Source organism: Lepus europaeus, chromosome 23, assembly GCF_033115175.1.
Source record: "Lepus europaeus isolate LE1 chromosome 23, mLepTim1.pri, whole genome shotgun sequence".
NCBI lineage: Eukaryota > Metazoa > Chordata > Mammalia > Lagomorpha > Leporidae > Lepus > Lepus europaeus.
The window spans coordinates 8927107-8940595 of record NC_084849.1 but is presented as its reverse complement, the minus strand read 5'-3'; the positions used below and the strand labels follow the sequence as shown (position 1 = coordinate 8940595).

Sequence of the window (13489 nt, the reverse complement as noted above, 5' to 3'; positions counted from 1 at the left end):
AGATTTATTTTTTTATTTTGAAATTCAGAGTTACACAGAGAGAGAAGGAGAAGCAGAGAGAGAGAGAGGTCTTCCATCTACTGGTTCACTCCCCAGTTGGCCACAGTAGCTGGAGCTGTGCTGATCTGAAGCCAGGAGTGCAGGGGCCCAAGGACTTGGGCCATCTTCCACCTCTATCCCAGGCCATAGCAGAGAGCTGGATCAGAAGTGGAGCAGCTGGGACTCAAACCAGCATTCACATGGGGTGCTGGCACTGTAGGCGGTGGCTTTATCTGCTACCCCACAGCACTGCCCCCCCCCCCCCCCACACACTTTGGCTTTAAAACAGGTGCTGTGGGGATATTCCAGGAAGACTGACATGGAACCAGGACTATATGTTTGAGAAACCTATTAGTCAAGGGTTGGAATCCTCATCTTGCTTCTGGCTTGATGGGTGCTAGTGCTGAGGAAGTGCAGTCCTGCTCTTTAAGAGGCCTCTAACAGGCACAGCACGTGTGGCCTGTCCTGATCTCAGATTTGTGGATGTACTGTATCCTTTATTTCCTCCGGAAGATCAGGCTGGATCTGTCTCAGTGCTCGTTAGCATCATAACCAATGACTTAAACTTGGAAACAGTTAACCTGAGAGATGCACCAGGGTGATAGCAAATCCCTTCCAAGCAAAGGAGCTGGACATCTTCTATTTGAAAAACTGAAAGACAAATTGCCTAGAATGAGGTTTGCTATCACCTCCCATAATAATACAAATTTTTTTAAAGATTTATTTATTTACTTGAAAGTCAGAGAGGAGAGGCATGGCAGAGGGTCTTCCATCCACTGGTTTACTCCCTAGATGGCTGCAACAGCTGGAGCTGCGATGATCCAATGCCAGAAGCTTCTTCTGGGTCTCCCACATGGGTGCAGGGGCCCAGGGACTTGGACTACCCTCCACTGCCTTCCCAGGCCATAACAGAAAGCTGGATTGGAAGTGGAACAGCCGGGACTCAAACCAGCACCTATATGAGATGCCAGTACCTCAGGTGACGGCTTTACCTGCTATACCACAGTGCCGGCCTCAATAATAAAAACTTTTTAAATATGGGGTCCTGCATGGGAATTTAGTACATAGTGACCCCTGTGTCACTTAGAATGAACACCCTTACCTGTGACATCAGCAGTCACCTGGAGCTCCAGACATGCAATGCCTAGGCAGAGTCCTCAGGCCCCAGTAGTCTTCAGACAAGACAACAAGGGAAGTGGGACCCCTTTCCTCTTTTTAAAGGTTGGAAGAGTCCCTCTTCCTTTGACCACTTTTCTTGCATTGGGCATGTGTTGCAGTTGATTTCTCCACAATGTTGCAGTGGGTTCGTTTCTGAGAGGAGCAGCGTGGTAGGGGCAAGAGGCGCGGAGTCACCACACAGACCCCGGGAGTCGGGTGAAAGCAGGCTTGAGGCGAGCAGCCCGCAGACTCGTTTATTACAGTTGGTACAACAGCTTATATAGCCAAGACCAGCCAATCTGGTCAAGGGGCGGTCTATACCCCAACCAATCACAGCCTGTTTCCAGGCAGTTTCCAAAGCCATCCAATCACAGCCTGTTGCCAGTCAGGCTCTTGTTGCCAGGCAGTTTCTGAAACCATCCAATCACGGCCTGCCGTCAGTCAGGCTCTTTTGTCATGTGGTTTCCTCTTTTGTCATGTGGTTTCCGAAGCCATCCAATCACGGTCTGTTGCCAGGCAGTTTCTGTTGTCAGCGGCCATCTTAGCATGACCTTTTCACCTCAGTGGCCATCTTGGCATGAACTTTTCACCTCAGCAGCCATCTTGGCATGAACTTTTCTCCTCAGCAGCCATCTTGATATGACCTTTTCACCTCATTCCACCACAGGCATGAGTTGGGGGGTCCTTCACAGAGGGACACACCTTGTGTCTGTGTCCTACCTTTCCATACCTGAGATACCCTCCTGTGGTCTTTTTTAACCAGACCTAATGTCCCCTGGGCTGATTCTTACATTGCTAAATGCCTGAAATGCTGTTTCTACCATCTGGCTTATGGGTATCTGGAGTCCTATGGCAAATTTTTGAAACTATGCATAGGAGTAAGTCCATGAGAACAAATGTAAAATGATACACAGCTGAAAAATCTCTAGAACCTGAAAGACAAAAGTAGGCTGTCCACAACAATTTATATTTAGTCATGTGATTGGACTCCCTTGTGTTTGATAAAATCTGGTGTCCCAAGATCTCCCTTTTTTTTTTTTTTTTTTAAGATTTATTCATTTATTTGAAAGGAGAGCTACAGAGAGGGAGAGAGAGAGAGAGAGAGAGCGCGAGCTTCCATCCACTGGTTCATTCCCCAAACGGCTCCGTTGGCCAGGGCTGAGCCAGGCCGAAACCAGGAACCAGGAGCTTTCTCTGGGTCTCTCACATGGGTGCAGGGACCCAAGGATTTGGAATATCTTTCACTGCTTTCCCAGGCACATTGGCAGGGAACTGGATCAGAAGTGGATCAGTTGGGACTTGAAGCAACACCCATATGGAATGCCAGCTTTGCAGGTGGTGGCATTACCTACTACACCAAAGTGCCATCCCTGTAAGATCTCCTTTTACATCTCAAGGTGGGGTTCCCTACCCCAGACTCAGAGTTAATCCAGTTCTGCAGTATTCTCCCACACCTGCGATTACCATCTCTAAGCGTGGTCCATGGTGGAAAGAAAGAAATCAAGAGTAGTCCCTCTAAACATGGTCCATGGCAGAGAGTGAAAGGCACTTCTAAATATGATTCTTGGTGAAAAGAAGCCTCTCCCCTTCTCTCAGTCCTTTTTTTTCATGCAGGGGGTAGTACCTTAATTGAATATGCAAATAGGATGTGGTCTTAACATGCACTCTGGTCCCAGATGAGACAGGTGCATCCAAGGAATGTGGATGTATCAAGCTGACAGTTAAAGAGAAAAAAAAACTTTCAGGAGTACAATGAATTTAGCTCACCTAAACTTCAGCTGCCTACTTACATATTAGTTTCACCTTACAATATATATATTTTTAAAGATTTATCTATTTTACTTGTAAGTCGCAGTTACACACAGAGAGAGGGAGAAGCAAAGACAGAGAGGTCTTCCATCTGCTGGTTCACTCCCCACATGGCCTCATTGGCTGGAGCTGCTCCGACCCGAAGCCAAGAGCCAGGGGCTTCCCCCAAGTCTCCCATGCAGGCACAGGGGCCCAAGGACCTGGGCCATCTTCTACTGCTTTCCCAGGCCATAGCAGAGAGCCAGATCAGAAGTGGAGCAGCCAGGTCATGAACCGGTGCCCACATGGGATGCTGGCACTGCAGGCGGCAGCCCCACCTGCTATGCCACAGCACTAGCCCCTCACCTTACAATATTTTTTTAAAGTTTATTTTATAATCTTTTGTCAAGCAATCTGTTCAATGTCTTTCATTATTAAGTCCTAGTAAGTAGGAACAATTCGTTATAAGTATCTAATATATAAGTAGGAGTTTTTTCCTGTTCTGTCTTCTAGAGTCTAATGATCAGACATCCAAGGCTGGCACCGCGGCTCACTAGGCTAATCCTCCGCCTTGCGGCGCCGGCACATCGGGTTCTAGTCCCGGTCGGGGCACCGATCCTGTCCCGGTTGCCCCTCTTCCAGGCCAGTTCTCTGCTGTGGCCAGGGAGTGCAGTGGAGGATGGCCCAAGTGCTTGGGCCCTGCACCCCATGGGAGACCAGGAGAAGCACCTGGCTCCTGCCATCGGATCAGCGCGGTGCGCCGGCCGCAGCGCGCCTACCGCGGCGGCCATTGGAGGGTGAACCAACGGCAAAAGAAGACCTTTCTCTCTGTCTCTCTCTCACTGTCCACTCTGCCTGTCAAAAATTAAAAAAATTAAAAAAAATAATGATCAGACATCCAAAGGGCTTATTTCATCCCACTCTATTATTCTAAAACTGGATCAATGTACTTTATTCTGATCATCTGAATTCCCAGGGTTTTATTCCACCCATGACATCTGAAAATATCCACGCGTCTCTGAATATTAAAAAGAAAATGAGCATTACTGTTAGTATGTGATTTAATGTTTGCCTTTGTTTTGAAGATATTCTATACTAAACTATATAAACAAATCTTACACTAAACTACTTCCTGTAGGCTCTCCTTGTCTCTTTTGTTATTGCTGCTCTTCTTAGACTACAGTAATACAGGTGAAATCCTGTCATGTCCAATGCTAAGGAACTCTGTTTCACAAATTTTATAGCAAATATCGTTTCACAGGAGGAAACTGGCTCTTGGAAATCTTTTTTTCTATTGGTTGGTGATTGATGATCTGGTATTTGTTGTTATGTGACTGGCAATGTCCTAAAACATTTCTCACATTTTTTCTTACCACAGATGATAAATTATACATGTCAACTTGGTCAAATAGCCTTCATTTTGTCAAGGTAAGACTTTCCTTTCCTTCTCTGTTTATAATTCCATTATTGTGATTTCCAAGTGAGAACAAATAGTACAGTGCCCTTTATTTCCATTGTTACTCCTACGTCCTCATAGTGCATACTCTGCAACAAACATTGATTTCATTTTTCCACATGGTATATGCAAGCACTTTAATGTTACAGTTTAGATGTTAGCTCTGATTGCCATCAACTCTATGTGGCCTTGAACAAACCCCTTAAGTCTTTGGATCTCTAATTTCCTTTTTTCTGTTATAAAGAGTAAAAATCAATGGCCTTCAAGATCTCTTCCACTTTATAACAGTGGTCAAGACTCTTAGGATTATAATACCTGGGAAGGGTCTAGATCTCACCTACAGTGATCATTTCAGAGTTGGTTTCAAAAATTATAAGTTTTTGGGCCGGTTCTGTGGCACAGTGGGTTAAAGCCCCAGCCGGCAGTGCCAGCATCCCATATGGGCGCCAGTTGGAGTCCCAGCTGCTCCTCTTCCTATTCAGCTCTCTGCTATGGCCTAGAAAAGCAGTAGAAGATGGCCCAACTCCTTGGGCCCCTGCACCCACGTGGGAGACTTGAAAGAAGCTCCTGGTTTCACATCAGCTCAGTTCTGGCCATTGTGGTCATTTGGGAGTGAACCAGCAGAATGGAAGACCTCTCTCTCTGGCTGTACCTCTCTGTAACTCTGTCTTTCAAATAAATAAAAATAATTCTTAAAAAATTATAAGTTTTGCTCCTTGGTCTTCTTCTCTCTATATATTTTTGAAGATTTACTCATTTATTTGAAAGGCAGTTACAGAGAGGCAGAGGTAGAGAAACAGAAGTCTTTCATCCACTGTTTCACTCCCCAAGTGGCTACAATGGCCAGAGCTGCACAGATCCAAAGTCAGGAGCCAAGAGCTTCCTCTGGGTCTCCCACGTGGTGCAAGGGCCTAAGGACTTGGACTATCTTCCACTGCTTTCCCAAGCCCGTAGCAGAGAGCTGAATTGAAGTGAAAGCAACTAGGACTCAAATCGATGCCCATATGGGATGCTGGCACTGCAGGTGGCAACCTCACCCACTAAGCCACAGTGCCAGCCCCCTCCTCTATATTTAGCTAGATAAATTGCTGGCTGTTTAGTTTTTTTTTTTTTTTTTTTGAAGATTTATTTGTTTCTTTGAAAGTCAGAGTTACATAGAGAGAGAGGGAGAGACAGAGACGAGATCTTCCTATCCACTGGATCATCCTCCAGATGGTTACAATGAGAATCGTGCAGATTCTTCCTGAAACTCTGTTAGGTATATTAACCTAGGTACAAAATGTATTCTCTACTGCACTTCCCCAGGAACTGGAAAGGAAGAAATCCTTAAAGCATTTGAAGTATTTTTCTTGAAAAAATTAGATGTGTATATTTGTAGATATTGGTAGAGTTAAAAAATTCAGAGAAAAGGAAAATATTATGCAAAAGGGGAAAAGCATGACAATTTGTGTTAGATCCACCCAGTCCTGAGTGCTGTGGGCATTTGAGCAGTGGACTGGCAATTGATAGTTTGGTAGTTTGTTGTCTCTCTCTCTCTCATCATCCCTCAAATAAATAAAAATATCTTCAAAAAAATTTTAAGTATGGATATTAGAGTGATGGATATTAGAGTGATAACAGTTTTTCTTCCCAGCCTGATACCTCTACTATTAATGACACCTGTATTCTGTCTGGGCAATGCCAGTGAATGTTTCCACAACTTCAGCCAGAGCCACAGGTAAATAAGAATCAAATGTATCATTTTCATGGTAGACCATACCCACCTTTCTCTGTAAATGGAGCTAGATAAAGACTTTCTGCATACACTTTAGTCAAGGTGCTTGTATTGGAAATGGGCTATGGAACAAGGTACAGTCAAGGCTGAGTACATAGGTAAAAATGTCACATAAAGTGACTGTAAGGTAATGTGTCTGTCAGAAGGAAAAAGGGTTAAAGGCAGGGGTTAGCAAAATCAGAAGTAAAGTTACATACTTATTAACTTGTGTTGTACTGAATGTCTCTCTTATTCCTATCCGTTGATTCTCTTCCTAGGTGTATCCTTCTGCACTCACCACCATCAACTATGGCTGAATTCCTGAATTCGATCAACACGTCTGTCTGCAGCATACTTTATTTTTATGGCATCACCATTTTCCTGGCTAGCTTTCTACTCAGCCTTCTCACCATTATGGTATGGTGCCATTTTACCTGCTTTTGTGGAGCCAGAGGGAATTGGAAGTGACAGGCCTGTATTTCCAGGGCCTGGGATAAATGGAGCAGAGAGGTGCTTCCTATGATGGTAGAACTAAAAAGGTGGCCAGCAGATCTTGGCAATGTAAATACCACCTCATTCTTCTGGACTTCTCAAAATCAAACGATGAGTAAGGGAAAAGAGCTGTATTCATTATGTGATGCTCATTCTAGAACTAATATATGTTTGATTGATCCCCAAGGAGGACCAGACCAGAAAACTTATTTGTGTCAAGTATATACTTTAAGGGTTGGCTCCATGGCGCAATAGGTTAATCTTCTGCCTGTGGTGCTGGCATCCCATATGGGCACCAGTTCTAGTCCCAGCTGCCCTTCTTCCAATCCAGCTCTCTACTATGGCCTGGGAAAGCAGTAGAAGATGGCTCAAGTGCTTGGGCCCCTGCATCTGCATGGGAGACCAGGAAGAAGCACCTGGTTTATGGCTTTGAGTCGGTGCAGCTCCAGCCGTTGCAGCCATTTGGGGAGTGAACTAACGGAAGGAAGACCTTTCTGTCTCTCCCTCTCACTGTCTGTAACTCTACCTCTCAAATAAATAAATAAAATCCTTTTTTGTTGTTTTTTTAAAAAAATATTTATTTATTTGCAAGTTAAAGTTACACAGAGAGAGAGGTCTTCCATCCGATGGTTCACCCCCCAGTTGCCGCAATGGCTGGAGCTGCGCCGATCTGAAGCCAGGAGCCAGGAGCTTCTTCCAGGTCTCCCACGCAGGTGCAGGGGCCCAAGGACTTGGGCCATCTTCTACTGCTTCCTCAAGCCATAGCAGAGAGCTGGATCGGAAGTGGAGCATCCAGGTCTTGAACTGGCGCCCATATGGGATGCCAGCGCTTCAGGCCAGGGTGTTAACCTGCTGTGCCACAGTGTCAGTCCTAATAAAATCTTTTTTAAAAGAAGTATATACTTTATACAAGGTAACAACGATGGAACATTAGAGATGGCTTTAGTCAGCTAAATAATGAAATAATTTTCTTAATTCTTTATATGACCATAAGTTTGCATTTATGCCATGTCTAACTGTGATTGAAGTACTAAGTGATTCATGCAGTTATCAAATAATCATTTTCTGTCATCAGGATGACGTACAGTTAAAATAATCAGCCATGAGATAGTTATTTTGACATAACTGCCTAGTAGAAAAGCAATAACCAAAAAAAAGTGCTGTATCTATATTTTTTACATCTTTTTTTTTTTTTAAGATTTATCCATTTATTTGAAAGTCAAAGTTAGAGAGAGAAGGAGAGGCAGAGAGAGAGGTCTTCCATCCACTGGTTCACTCCCCAGTTGGCTGCAATGGCTGGAGCTGGGACAATCCAAAGCCAGGAACCAGAAGCATCTTCCAGGTCTCCCACGCGTGTGCAGGGGCCCAAGGGCTTGGGCCATCTTCTACTGCTTTTCCAGGCCATAGCAGAAAGCTGGATCATAAGTGGAGCAGCCAGGTCTTGAACCAGTACCCATAAGGGGTGCTGGCACTAGAGGTAGCAGCTTTACCCACTATGCCACAGCACTGGCCCCTTGGTATATTTTCTCCTCTCATATTCTAGTTCAGGAATTACAAACTATCTGTAGATCACATTTATCTCACAACAGGTTTTTTTTTGTTTTGTTTTGTTTTTTTTGTGAGAGGCAGAGTGGACAGTGAGAGAGAGAGACAGACAGAGAGAAAGGTCTTCCTTTGCCATTGGTTCACCCTCCAATGGCCGCCGCGGTAAGCACACTGCGGCCGGCGCACCGCACTGATCCGATGGCAGGAGCCAGGTGCTTCTCCTGGTCTCCCATGGGGTGCAGGGCCCAAGGACTTGGGCCATCCTCCACTGCACTCCCTGGCCACAGCAGAGAGCTGGCCTGGAAGAGGGGCAACCGGGACAGGATCGGTGCCCCGACCGGGACTAGAACCCGATGTGCCGGCGCCGCAAGGCGGAGGATTAGCCTAGTGAGCTGCGGTGCCGGCCTAACAACAGTTTGTTTTGCTAACACAACTAGCAGTTGTGAACCAGGTAGAATCATAGGGAATTTCCTTTGAAAATTCAGAAAGGGGTTACAGAGATAGCTCAGCTCAAATCAGCAACTTGGTAAAGAGTGACTAGTTTATATTAAAATACTGTGATGGTTTACATTTTGAATTGATTGACAAGAGGGACAGATCTTCCAAGACTTGGCATCCTAAAAGTTCCTTTTTTACTTCTTTAGAATGTTCCAGGCTCAATGAAAATTCAGATTAACATTCTAAAATCTTTAAAAATAAATAGATGGTGAATTGATTCTTCCAGACATAAGTATCCTCAGATAAGCTCAAGCCTCTTTTTGATTCCTATATTTGTGAGGAAAGGAGGCTACATAGCTGAATTTGATTAAGTGTTTGGATTAGTGATTTAAAGAGTAAATCTAGATTGTTAGGGAAAAGATTCAGATTTGGTCAGATTTCTGCCAAGATTACTAATTTATTCTTTACAAAAAAAAACAAAACAAAACAAAAACCACTACATTTCACTTCTGACTTGTATTTCTTTCATTACTAAACCTTATTTAGATAGATGCCAAATAGAAGGGGAGAAAATGATCTATTTTGGGGGCCAGTGTTGTGGTGTAGCAGGTTAAGCCTCTGTTTATGATGCCAGCATCCCACATGGGTGCTGGTTCAAGACCTGGCTGTTTCAGTTCGATCAAGCTCCCTGCTAATATGCCTGGGAAAGCAGTGGAAGATGGTCCAAGTGCTTGGGCTCCTGCACCCATGTGGGAGTCCTGGAATAAGGTCTGGGCTCCTGGCTTTGGCATGGCCCAGCCCAGGCCATTGCAGCCATTTGGGGAGTAAACCAGCAGATATGGGATGCTGGCACTGTAGGCAGTAGCTTACCTGCTATGCCATGGGCTGGCCCCTGAAATATTAGTTTTAAGGGTATTAACATAGAGCACTTTCTAATAAGCTCTAATGTATTTTTTTAAATTTTTTTAACTTTTGTTTAATGAATATAAATTTCCAATGTACAGTTTATGGATTACAATGGCTTCCCTCTCCCATAACTTCCCTCCTACCCGCAACCCTCCCCTCTCCCGCGCCCTCTCCCCTTCCATTCACATCAAGATTCATTTTCAATTCTCTTTATATACAGAAGATCAATTTAGTATATATTAAGTAAAGATTTCAACAGTTTGCACCCACATAGAAACACAAAATGAAACATACTGTTTGAGTACTAGTTATAGCATTAAATCACAATGTACAGCACATTAAGGACAGAGATCCCACATGAGGAGCAAGTGCACAGTGACTCCTGTTGTTGACCCAACAAATTGACACTCTAGTTTATGGCACCAGTAATCACCCTAGGCTCTCGTCATGAGTTGCCAAGGCTATGGAAGCCTTCCAAATTCGCCGACTCTGATCATATTTAGACAAGGTCATAAAAGACAGGGTGAGGATAGTAACCAGTGATCCTAAGAGTGGCATTAACCAGGTCTGAACAATTATACAGCATTAAGTGGGGAAGAGGACCATCAGTACACACAGGTTGGGAGTAGAGCCATTGGTGGTAGAGTAGAGGTTATGATTACAAAAGAATGAGGCCCAAGTGTGCTAGACAGGGTCTAGAACAAAGGACAGAGTCATTATTAGAGGAGCTAAGAAAGGTGCTGTCTAAGCTACAATTAAGTTTTCTGATTGAGAGGCAAATAGAACCTGATAGAAGGGGCTTGATAATAATCTGTTGGGCTTTAGGCCTTGTAAATTAAGAGGCCCAGACCTATCTATCTCTTCACATGGGATACATTCTAAGGGAGGTGTGAACCTCCTAGGGAAGGCACTCTGTTGACTTTCATTACTTAGCTGGCCTGGGAGGAGAGCTGGCCAGGTAAAGGCAGGTGGCATCTCTAACAAGAAATTTACAGTTCTGCCTGCAATGTTGCTGACCCTACTTGGCCGTCCCCTGAGCTGCAGTGGTCACTTTGGAAGTTGGGCTGAGTGAAGGGCTTTTCAGCTTAGAGCCAATAAGATCTGTGGCTCTGACCTGGGCATCCTTCGACTCCAGGGCAGGTTCATTTCCAGTGATCCAACTCTTGGTAGAACTGCCAGGGCTCTTCACAAGTTGACTTCTGCTGAAGCCCAGGCTTACCACATTGAAAGCTACTGCAGTGGACTTGCCTGTTGGGTCTCCTTGAGTGCAGATCACTGTACAGATCAGCCATTAATAGGCCTGCCACCCATTGCTTCTGATGCCTAGCTTTCTTTTCCTCCTGGTTTTTGTTAAAGCAGACCAGAGGATGCAAGCCAAGGGAGTGCCCAAGTTCCATCTCTAATCTTCGGTGGCCTGAACTACAAGTCTATAGTCACAGGCATGTTCTGTAGTAGTTTTCCTAAGGTAGACAATGCCCATGAGGAACATTATATTCTCACTTTAAAACTTTCTTTCCCTTTGGTCTGAAAGGGAGGTTTTTTCTACTTACTGTTTACTTCACTGATGGCGAAGTAAATCTAGCTATGAGATTATAATTTAAGCTCTTATTTTGGCTATGCTATTACAGAAAAATGTTAGCCATCTCTTTTATAAGGTCTAAAGATTAAATTGTGCGTCCTACAGATTCCTTCATAATAGAATTAGTTTCCTACCTTGAGGAGAATAGAGAAATGAAAGAACAAGTTGGGCTTAGAATAGAGAAATGAGGGAGCAAGTCCTAGATCGCTTGCTGACAATAGCAATATTACACGAATACTTAGCAAACAGTTTCAACCATTAGATAACAACTTAAGAAAACATTTACCAGAAGGTCCAATGCCTTCTATTAATTTTAAGAATCATGTATTTGGAAACACCTCTTAAATATCTAACATGGTGTAGTTTGTTTAACCAGTAAACTTAAGCACAACCATATAAAATGTTTTTAGTTTCTTTCTACCAACAAGTATAAAACATATGATGCAGAGATTCAGGTCACACGAATTAAATGTATCTTTGATTAATTTTAGCAGCTTAAATTTATGGACAATCTTATCTATAAGCCAATTAAAATAAAATTCTTAATAAAATTTTCCCATGTGGACATACAATATGTACACACATATAACATAACATAATAGACCAATATAGCAATTTTAATAATAGCTTTTAAAATCTTTAACTCTTTTTGTAGATTGCCAATTGATTTGAATTGCTTTTTGTTTTTAGTAACCTCAGTTAACCATACTTTCTCTCAGTTGGTACTGTTAATACATTATTGGCTTCATCTGTTTACAGAGCCATCCCAAAGTACTGAATACAATAGAAGCGGCTGGGAAAAGTCCATAGGAACCTATAGGAGGACAGCTAAACACAGAACCAACCACGCTTTAGTTTTATGAGCAGCAAATCATATATAACTGTGGATGACAAAAGACTTTAAGTTGCCATGTGTAAAATTATAAACTCATCAACCAAGAAGAGGCACTTGCTTACTTCACAGTATTTTTGAAAGCACCTGTAGGATTTTACAAGTATTTAGCCTTTAGGCCTCTGGGGCTTTCTCATTAAGATAACTATCATGTCTAGTAACACAAGATCGTTAGACTTTTTAATTCGCAAACATTTGTAAATAACCCATAGCTCTTAATAAAAATTCAGCTGTTTTTGAACAATTAGAATTTAACAGACATCAAGAGAACCTAATAAATTACTTTAACACATTGCTTTAACATAGAATCAGATTTTAATTCTATGTCAAAGAGAAATTGAGCTTCCTAGCTCTAATGTATTTTAAAGAAGGTCCGACTGGAGCTTACTTTGAACCACACACACACACACACACATAGTGATTAGCCTCAGGGCAGAAAAAGATTCAGAAGATTGATACAAGGTTCAGGTATTGGGGGCTGGCATTGTGATATAGCAAGTTAAGCTGCCTCCTGCAACACCACTATCCCATATGGGTACCGGTTTGAGTCCTGGCTGCTCCACTTCTGATCCTGCTCCCTGCTGATGTGCCTAAGAAAGCAGCAGAGGACAGCCCAAGTACTTGGACCCCTGCACCTATGTGGGAGACCTGGAAGAAACTCCAGGCTCCTGGCTTCAGCCTTGCCCCGCCCCTGCTGTTGTAGCGATTTTGGGAGTGAACACAGATGGGAAACCCTGTCTCTCCCTCTTTCTCTAACTCTGCATTTCAGATAAATAAAGTAAATTTAAAAAAAAAAGAAAAAGGTTCAGGTATTGACCTGACCATGATAACCACAAGTTTGAATAGAATCTCTTCCTGTCAAGTAGAACTTCACTCTGAATGTACTTTCTCTCTCAAAACAAAACAAAACAAAACAAAAAAAAAAACCTGCTTTCAGATTTTAATGACACAATGGTCTTTCCTGCAGTGAGATTCTTAGAAAATGATCCTTTGTTGCAAAAATGATAGGAGGATAGACTTGAGAAGTTTCACTGATGTTTAAGCAAACTATTCAGTGCTACACTCCTGTTTAGGTCTTATTTATCCAAGCCCGGACACTGTGTAAGAAGTTTGTGAAATCAGCTGACTTTCTGGGGAATGAACAGTGGGCAGTGATTCACACTGTGGAGCAGCGTGTGCACTTCTACCCAGTCACCTTCTTTTTCTGCCGGGGCCCAGGTAGGTATCTTAATAGGAAGATATAGGCAGTGAAGAGAGCAGCTATTGGGTTCTGATCAAACAGAGTGACCTCACTAAGAATGATTGCTTTTGTTCAGCTTATAATTTAAAAAAAATGTTTTTTAATTTATATATTTTAAAGTCAGAGAGAGAAAAGCAGACAGAGAGGTCTCCCATCCATTTCTTCCCTTCCTAAATACCTGCAAGAGCCAGAGGTGAGTCCGG

The 13489-nt window shown here is 43.2% G+C and overlaps 1 protein-coding gene across 8 annotated transcripts in view; it reads left to right on the top strand.

The window, feature by feature from the left end:
• The window catches only part of TMEM116 (transmembrane protein 116), an 81225-nt gene that overhangs the window by 40102 nt on the left and 27634 nt on the right, over nucleotides 1–13489 (top strand). For 7 of the 8 annotated variants that reach the window (XM_062182183.1, XM_062182182.1, XM_062182180.1 and 4 more), the window contains 4 exons: nucleotides 4364–4413; nucleotides 6075–6158; nucleotides 6473–6611; nucleotides 13120–13264. In XM_062182183.1, the coding sequence (XP_062038167.1) occupies nucleotides 4364–4413; nucleotides 6075–6158; nucleotides 6473–6611; nucleotides 13120–13264 (418 nt within the window). The remainder of the gene's footprint in view (nucleotides 1–4363; nucleotides 4414–6074; nucleotides 6159–6472; nucleotides 6612–13119; nucleotides 13265–13489) is intronic. The other variant, XM_062182181.1, reaches the window with a different exon arrangement.